At 45.5% G+C, this 9352-nt stretch overlaps 1 protein-coding gene across 4 annotated transcripts in view; it reads right to left on the bottom strand.

The window, feature by feature from the left end:
- Positions 1-9352, bottom strand: part of Dst (dystonin) — a 398187-nt gene that overhangs the window by 54009 nt on the left and 334826 nt on the right. For all 4 annotated transcript variants that reach the window (XM_029481652.1, XM_021175158.2, XM_029481658.1 and 1 more), the window contains 8 exons: positions 9136-9295; positions 8644-8970; positions 8072-8156; positions 6849-7090; positions 5743-5949; positions 2411-2530; positions 2117-2224; positions 800-1018 (listed from right to left, as the gene is read on the bottom strand). In XM_029481652.1, the coding sequence (XP_029337512.1) occupies positions 800-1018; positions 2117-2224; positions 2411-2530; positions 5743-5949; positions 6849-7090; positions 8072-8156; positions 8644-8970; positions 9136-9295 (1468 nt within the window). The remainder of the gene's footprint in view (positions 1-799; positions 1019-2116; positions 2225-2410; positions 2531-5742; positions 5950-6848; positions 7091-8071; positions 8157-8643; positions 8971-9135; positions 9296-9352) is intronic.

Here is a 9352-nt window from a genome sequence, read left to right as displayed (position 1 = left end):
AAAAAAAAAAAACCAACAAGTTTATCATATCTTTTAAAATACATTGTCACATCTCCTGGGTTGGTTTTTACCCCCTCCCGACTAGCTTCAGAATACACTGGTACAGACCAAGGAGAACGACTAGGTTCTGAAGTCTAGAAATGTTAAGGACTCTAGATCTTCTGAGATGTGAGCCCTCGCCCAACTACACTCTTCTAAGTTTCTAGTGGTGCTAACAGTTAAGCATCTCTTAAAGGGAGGGCTTCCTGATGCCAGAGTCCCATGTACGCTTCATATACCTAAGTCACCGACTCAGCGTTTTACAGAGTGGAGGTGGGGATGACGGCCGCTAGCTTTCTTGATCCTGTCAATTTGACAGATGCATGGCATTGTACATTTTCTCAGTACTCAGGGGCTTTGCGTGCATGATGGCTCCTCTGTCCACTTCTACTCTGGTTTCTGATACTTTAGATGGCTCTGACCACTACATAATATATCGAGCATAGGACACAGTCAACATATACATATGTCGGATGCATTCAATGTACATGGTTGGAAGCATCTCAAAAGCTCACGTCGCTAGCACGTTAAAATGCTGTTCCTTTTCCTACCCGGATGGGCTGTGGTGTGCACTATTCTAAGAAAGTTGGTACGGGGATCATTTGTACAGTGTGTGACAGGTACCCAGCTGCGAGAGAGTGCTGACCACACACACCACAGCACTGCTACGATGCCCGGTCTCTGTAGGGTGTGTAGCAGCACTTTAGATATCCCACTGGAGCCCTCCATTCCGCTCTAGGGCTCAGCCTCCCGTTCTCACCCGGTGCTCCTCTTGCTGTCTCCTCAGAGTCTCGTACTCCAGAGCTGGGGCAGGCAGCTGAGAGATGATTCGCTGTGTTTCCGTTAGCCAGGGCCAAAGTTCCTCATAGGTCTCCCAGAACTGGCTAACGAGGGACTGTGCCCGCTCCAGCTGCAGGTGCCTCTCTGAGTTGATCTGGCAGACGGCATCGTACTTCTTCAGTACCTTGTCCAGCTTTTTCTAGAAAGCAAGACGAGAAAACACACTTGTCAGGACGGCAGCTGTGGCTTAGTTATGTTTTGACCAGTTCTGTACGTTTGGCACAGGGAGGGCAGGTGTATGTGAAATGAATAAATAAATGAACGAAATCTGTTCAGATTAACTGTCTCTATGCACACGTTCATGTTAATAAGAGAGAACACTCTGGTTTTTACGTGCAGGCACTAAGATACAAGAAGCAGAACTCTCTAGTACTCTTACAACGTTCTCAGGGTTAGAAAGCAAGTCTCACACAAGTCTACCAACAGTTACATGATGATCTAAGGAAAGATTATCTTTCACAAATGGAGTCATAAAAACAAAAGTCAACTTAACATAAAAATTAACTGCACAAAATCAAAGTAGGGTACGGATAATCTGTAATTTTATTCATGCTCTGCCTGAAAGAGAATGTATTTTATCTAAAATGTAATTTGAGGTATGGATATTTATATATCTTTATTTGGGGCCTGTATTTACCATAAGCATTAGCATGCCATCATTTCTTTAAGCTCTCCAAGATGTCTGTATAGAAGTGGAGCTAACCACTATTACCTGTGGATGGTTTTCTCTCAGTCTGCAGAATTAGTAAAACTACAGATACCTACTGTTTCCTTAGCTACTTAGCTCACTGTTCCCCTACTGGCTTCCAGTGAGTAACGTCACACAGAATGAAGATCTATGTATTTTGGGTTTAGTTTCAGCTTAAAAGTTACAAATGTTCTGGGAGCCTATAACCCATAGATGCCATCCATACCTTGTAACTGACATAAGCCAGCATGCCATCGTAACAACACTACAGTTGATACTGACTGAATCTGTTAAATGTTCAACCTGGGTCAGTCAAGGAAACTTTAACAGCTCAGATGTGTTAATAGAGATGGTCCTGTAGGGGACATGTCTCTTATGGCTATTCTGTAACCTTAAAAGATGCCTGACTTAAATGTAATGATTCTGTTGCTGAAACAGCAGCTGCAGATACAAAGTCTCAAGTATCCTAGAATTCAGCGCTTGCTCGGCAGATGCTCAGGGGATACTATTCATCTGGAGTTTCCTGCCAGCATTCAGACAAGGTGATACCTTCATTGACTGCTTCTCCTCTTCACTGGATGTGGTCATGATTTTATGCCCAGACGTAACAAGCTCATCAATGATGTCTTTGTGTCTCAAAATATCCATGGTGAAAGCCTGGGATTTACCGAACAAAGGCAAAATACAAAGACATGGTGTGATTCAGTGAAGGCGAGCAAAGTAGCTGAAAATAGCAAGTTATACGGACAGGGTCTTGGAAAGCAAAACCACATGGATATGTTTTCTAGACTTGGAGCCTGGCGACACGTAACGCAGACAGAGACTGAAAATGCATTTCTTCACCTTCTGAACCTGCAGCTGAGCAGAGGTCTGGTCTTGCTCAAGCCTGATGTCACCCAGAGACATTAATTTCTTCTGTGTTTCAGTGATCCAGGATAACTCGGCATCTGCCGCTTGCTCAAACTAAACAAAAGATAATAATTAGGTTAGCAGGTTCCTGTGGCTGGTGCCAGAAATATTACCTATTTGTGTGACTTCTAAATACCCTGCTTCCTAATTGGAGACTCTCAGTTTCTCTTTCCATAGCATCTTAAGAGAACTCTGTCTACAAGCTCTTAGCTCTGCCATACCGTGACATCACAGTTAGGATGTAAGGATGGCGGGTGCCATGGCGGCCTTTTCAGGCATCTTACATCCCAAACATTAACTGCCAGAAAAGCTGACAGTAGATACCATTTTAAATAACTTTTTTCCTGTGACATCAATTCTCGGAAGGGCAGGGAGTGCTGTGCCGTCCAAGCACACAGTTCCGTGATAAAATAATGAAACACTACCATTTCCTCATTGTAGGGGTTTATGTCTCAATGTGTGTGTACATATCTGTACCCACGTGTGAAGAATGTGCTCAGACAACTCGTGCACAACATGTAAACGCCCCATGGAACCCCGGACTTTGAATGTACTCGTAGTCATTCATAGATGTCTGAGTTTTTCTTCCTTAGTGTACCAGAAATTCATAGCCTGGTAGAGGATGTTAAAGTCCAGAGTAGTCAGGGGAAAGTAAAAGCCGGAGTTAATACTGTTGGTAATTTAGTGACTGCCCTGCTGGAAATCCAGGTGGGAGTAGGGGAGGGTAATTAGGTAGGAAAAGAGATGGGCAGAGCTCAAAAATAAGTTATAAAGTAATTCTACTTTAAAGACTCTACATAGGGAAATGTCAGGGTGGGGAGGCGCGAGTGAGTGGGTGGGTGGGTGAGCACCCTCAGAGAAGTAGGGGAAGGGTGCATGGGATAGAGGGTTTGTGGAGGGGAAGCCAGGAAAGGCAATAACATTTGAAATGTAAATAAATAAAATAACCAATAAAAAAAGGACTCTACATTAACACAATGTAAACACTCGAGAAGACAGAACAGACCAAATTTTCTCATTCCAACAGAAGTACATCTAAAACCCCCAAGCATGGCATATGGTCATGCAGCTACAGCGTTTAGAGCCAGGCAGAGTGCTTTGAACCTTGTGTCCTGGGGATCAATACTCCAAGGGTGATACGTTCTCTGCTATTTCTTAGAGCCTCACCTATCCAAGGTTAGATACAGAATGGACAGACTACCCTTACACACCAATGGGTGCAGACACAGGCCTGGGAGAATCCTGTTCTCTCTAGCCAAAGAACATGGGACGAGGCAGCCTAGTGAGGCAGTTAACATACAATACCCACTCCAAGCCAATCACATGCCACCGCACTCATGCCAAGAGAGGCGGCATGAAGAGCCTAGGGTTTCACCCTTGAGTCTGACCATATCCCTTCCGGGGTGATGATGTTAAACAGGGTACAAAGTTTTATTCCCACTGGCCCAAAGCTAAGACTCATCCTACAGTGTAAACGGAGAGTGATGTGGAGTCCATACCTCAGCCTGCCTCGAAGTAACGATGCTGACGCACTTTTCCTTTGCTATATCTTACTGGCATCATAACTAACAGACACAGTGAGGAGTCAGGGTTTCCTCCTTGACACCCAGTGTTAGACCATCATGGCCTCCCTCACTGTGCTATCAGGAGAGGCTGTGCAGAGAGCTGGAATGGCCAGCCCCACCTAATGAAAATGAGGCACATGCCTTAGAGCCCAAGGGGACGTGGGGCTTTGTCTCCCCTAGTCCTACACCCCCAGTTGTTGCTGCCACACTGAAAATGGATACAGGCAAATAAAATCAAGTTTAAATCCATATAAAAACCAGGAAGGGATCCATCTGTCTGCCTCTGGAGTGCTGGCATGAAAGATCTAGATCATCATGCCTGGCCAATATTGTTTTCTCTAAGGACACATTTTGATATTTTAGGTTCAAGAACTATGACATTAACCTGATTAAATTTAAAACCAAACCTTTGGGAAACACTTGCAAACATTTCTTATGGTAGCTGATCTGTAGTTAGTGACTGGGCAAGCTCCAGGGTGTGCTAAGCAATGTGAACTCAACCTGTCATTCAGTCTGTGTCTGTCTTGTATCATTCAGCTAACTGAACACAGTCAAGTGCTCAAGAAAACCCCGCTCCCAAAGGACACAATATTTGTCTTGTTACTCAGAGAAGGCTTGGGTGCCAGCCCTGAAATGTTCAAATAAATTTTCATGAAAAAAAAAAAATCCGGTATTTTAAAATAGCTGAATCAACTTCACGAATAAACATACCCACTTTCCTACAACAATGAAGCACACAGATTCCTGCAAACTGGAAAACAGGCAGGCAAACACATTCCTCGGGCATGAATGCGCCTCACAGAAATGTCCTAGGCAGGGAGCTAGCCTGGTCTTCCACCAGCCTCTGTGACCCTTGACTGGTGTATTAAAGGACGGGCAGGGCATGCAGCTTTAGAACCTACAAATTACGATTACACAATGCTAGGAACCCGGCTTCGGAGACCCCCTCCCACAGTCTGAGTGTGCTTCTTGCTTCTGCCTGGTGTGACCGAAGAGGTCGGTCGGTCGCACATCTCCTGCTGGAGGTATCCTACAAACCCGCATGACCCCCTGCAGAGTTTGCAACAGGGACCTCACAACTTAAATGTAAATATCCACAAGGATAGAAGTTAAACTTTCCATTCCCAGGACTGTCTTCGCTGCTCACCATTTTCCACAGGGTTGTGGCTAACAGCAGAATTCTCTGAAACTTTGGAGTAGAAACTGTGTGAGCCACAGGCAGGTCAGAAACTATAATTTTTTCCCCCTTTAGTCATCTTTGGAAAAAACTCTACATCAACCAAGAAAACTCTTTCCTTTTTAAAAACAGAGACTTTCTCTTTGCATACAAAAGCATGACCATGGGACAGTAGATACCAACCTGTATACGAATTCAAACTGCTCACAGATACATCAGTCTAGGCATAAGACTAGTGTGAGCGGCACTCATGTATGTAGACACAGAGCATTCTGTTTGGAAAACGAGGCTTTCCCTGTGTGGCAGGTGCTGTCTGTGACGTAATGGGTGCAGGTGCCTGCTAACCCTGTGTAGATTAGTAGAGCCCTGGTGCTCAGACATAGCCTGGCGAAAGTCTACTGAAACCCCCAAGTTCATTTCAGAAGCACAGCAACTGGAGTGGGAATCCAGCAGCAAGGCACATTTGTTCAGGTAAAGACCCTGGGCAGCTTGAGTGCACCTAGGCAACAAGGCTCTGGTCCTACCTGCTGAGACCTCAGAATGGCAGCGTCGATCTCCTCCACTTTCTGCGTGATTGTGTCGCTCACCAGTCGGTAGCGTTCGTTGTCCTCAGCAATCATCTTCTCAAGCCCTTCCCTGGCCCTCCAGGGCACCAGTTCCAACAAGGCACTGCTCACTTCATTGAGAGAATCCACTAAGGCTTTGTTGCTCCTGACTTCATTTTTCAGTTCCTTGAGAACATATAAACACATGGGTAAACGCCGGGGCAGGTCTCCCTCTGTTCTGTTCTCAGGGTGGGGGAGGGGGAGGGGGTGGAGGTTCTTTGCTGGTTGACAAGGCTGTGCTTGGCCTGGTTAGTTACATCTGAGCTAAACGAATGTCCATTATTTAAAGATGATTTGCAATAAAAAAAAAAAAAAAAAAAAAAAAAAAAAAATCAAAAGTGTTTCCAGAGAAGTTTAGGAGATAGTTCATTTGTCAACATGGCAGAAGTTTCTCTTTGAAAAAGAAAATAAATATTTGCTCTTTGGAGAAACAAACTCAAACCAGCTAACATGTTAAGTCATCGGCTAACAGAAGTCAAGCAACAAGGCCTGTCACACGCCAACAGGAACACGGCCTGCGGTGAGGACATGCTGGTGTTGTGAGAGAGGACAGCCTCCCCAACTCATGGGATCAGCGGCCGACACGTTGGGATGAATGCTCAGAGAGGCAGTGTGCTTTTTAGATATTGCCAGGAAAGTCCCCACACTACCCATCTCTGACAGAAATGTTTTTCCAACCAAATTACCTGCCTCTGATACAGTGGTCATCTTCCTTTTCTCCTTTCCCTTCTTTGTTATTCTACCTTGGGCAGGAAACTGCATTCTAGTCACCTGTCTCTTAAAGGGAACGGTATGCCCTGTCTGAATGGTCACCTTACTGCCAGTTTCCAGCAGACCCCGCCCCCCCACGGCCACTGTATTTGGAATCCTCACAGATACACCCCCTTAGGTGACACATGTGCCTGAAGGGTCACTTTACTGCTGGTTTCCAGCAGGCCCCGCCCCCCACCGGTCACTGTACTCGGAATCCTCACAGATATACCCCCTGTAGGTGACACATGTGTGGGAGATGCACAAGTGCCTACTTTCTGTCTCTCTTGCACTTGACTCGCAGCTTCTCCTTTCAGGCCCTGAGTCTCGTAGGACAGCAGCTCCACCTCCACCTTGTCCAGCCAGTTACACAGCTCCTCGTGCGTGGACTGCAGCTGGCCGGCGAGCTGCAGAGCATGTTCTAGGGTCTTCGCTACATCGGCACTCAACTTGGTGATGTCTTTGTACCTGGCTTTAATGGCTTCCAACTTATCTTGAATGATTAAGACTTCATCACCTAAAATTCCAAGAAGATGTGTTATTTCTTGCGGAAGAGGAAAAAGTGAGGGGCAGAGGTCTCTTCAGACACTACTGATGATATGTTTTGGGGGGATGAGGAGACACTTTTCTAAAGATAATCTGACCCAAAAGATACCCTCACTTCTTCCCCAGGATTGCTGAAAAGAGAAACTCCAATAGAAAGGCCTACAGAAACTTCAGTTGCGTGCAGACGTTTTATCTCCCTTACAAAGCTTTCTGTCTTTGAAGAACGACGAGGGCTAAACCTGCCAGCACCCGGGCCACTGATGTCATGGCTCACAAGGAGGTTACGTCAGGAGGATATTTAACCTTCCTGTGCTGACTCATCGTTACTCACACTTCCGGGGCTCTTTATCTACCTCTACTTCCTTTGCAGACAGACGTAAATTATGCCCTAAGCTTCAGACTGCCAAATCAAAGTTCTAGACACTTTATTGCATGCCTTTAACCACAAGGAAGGATACCTGCCCCGAGTGTGCGCACGCACACATGCCAAAACAGATAAGGGCTTTCCTATAGCCAGAGGAACTGCTAAAATAACTTAGCCATGCATCTGCCTTCTTAGTGCTCTCTTCAAGCTTGGAGAAAGTAAACCCGTGGACTACCTTAACAAGCATTGTTGAGGTGCAGTTTACTTTAAAAACAAAACAAAACAAAACAGGACTGTCATCAGTCTTTCAGCAGGGGAAGGCTCCTGTAGCTACAGCGCAGACTTCTCTGGCCAGTGCCCATGCCAAGCGCTTTGTGCTATGAGTAACACGCACGGCATCCACCAAGGACTCAAGTGAGATCCCATTCGAAGCCCTCTGGACTGATTTCCAAGCCATTCTACAGGACGACGTCTCAGAGCAGCCTCAAAAGCCAGAAGGGGTTTTGTCTTTCTGGCCTCATCCTTGAGACTCCCTAAGCAACGCTGCGGAATGCTGCCCGTGGATAACCCGAGCCGGAGGCATCTCACCTGTGGTTTGTTTGAGCAGTTCTAAGCCGTTCAGCAGTGCCTGATCTACACTCTGTTTCCTGAGGAGAATGTCTTCTTGTAGAGCCTAAAAGCACAGGTACCATTTGTGGGGAGGCAGGGGAGAGAGCACTTGTTAACCTCAGAGAAGGTTTAGTAGGGGGCAGATCTGCAGAGACACTACACTGCATTTTTAAATGTCCGTTACTCCTCCCTCCCTCCACCCAGGTCCTCCCTGTGCTCATCTTCCAGTATGCATGGCACTTCTCTTTTAGAACACACAGTGGGGCTTATAAAACTGCCTTTGTGGAGGTATTGGTTCCTTATGGGGTCGTTGAATACAAGAATAATCACACTGAATAAGTAACAAGAAAGCCAGCTAACTGATAAGTTAAATCTCACGTCACTAAAGGTATCGTGTACACATGAGAAAAAGTCTATTGTGAGTTCAATGAATCACACAAATCATAATGGACACGAAATAATATATAACCAATAATAATAGATAAAATTAATAACAACTGAAATGAGAAAAAAAAAGAAAGAAACAAAAGAAAAGAAATAAATGAAGGTACCCTGAGTTCAGCCTGCTGTCTCCACAGTGCCTCTGTGCTGTGATCCTGGACTGAGAGCTTGCTCAGTTTGCCATGTACTTCATTCAGCCAGTTCATCAGCTCAACTTCATCTTCCCCAAAAATCTTAGCATTGCACAGGGCCTGCTGGAGGAGCTCAGACCTGCTGTGACTTTTCTCTTGAATCTCAAAGTACCACACTTGCAAGGAGTCTAGCTTAGTCTGCACCAAATCCTTGTCCTCCCTGGAGCTGAGGACCTTTAAGGACTGGCCGATGCTAACGGCCTGGTGCAACTGTTTGTTGTGATTGGTGATGTCATCTTCTAAGACCTAAACAAAGTTTAAAAAAGGAAGACAACGAAATAGAACAAAACTGAAAGGGGTGGACAAATGAAAAACGTAAACAGAACCAAAGGATGATCTTTAAAATGAATTTAGTTTCACAATTATGCATAATCTAACAAACACAAGTCGCGGGTACGCGACACTTCTTACCTTGTGCTGTGCAATCTGCTCCTCCAGCTTTGGTGCCTGGGTTCCTATGGGCTCTGAGTTTGCCAGCTTCTTTTCTACGGCTGTGAGCCACTCGTTCAGTGGCTCCAGGGTCTCATGAAACTCCTGAGCTACCACTGAGATCCCTTCCAGTTGACGGTTCCTATACATTTGTCGAGATGGAGGTCAGTTAGGTGTGGAGAACGTGTAAAACCGCCAA

Source organism: Mus caroli, chromosome 1, assembly GCF_900094665.2.
Source record: "Mus caroli chromosome 1, CAROLI_EIJ_v1.1, whole genome shotgun sequence".
NCBI lineage: Eukaryota > Metazoa > Chordata > Mammalia > Rodentia > Muridae > Mus > Mus caroli.
Note: the sequence above shows the minus strand (reverse complement) of the source record. Positions and strands in the feature narration are given on the sequence as shown.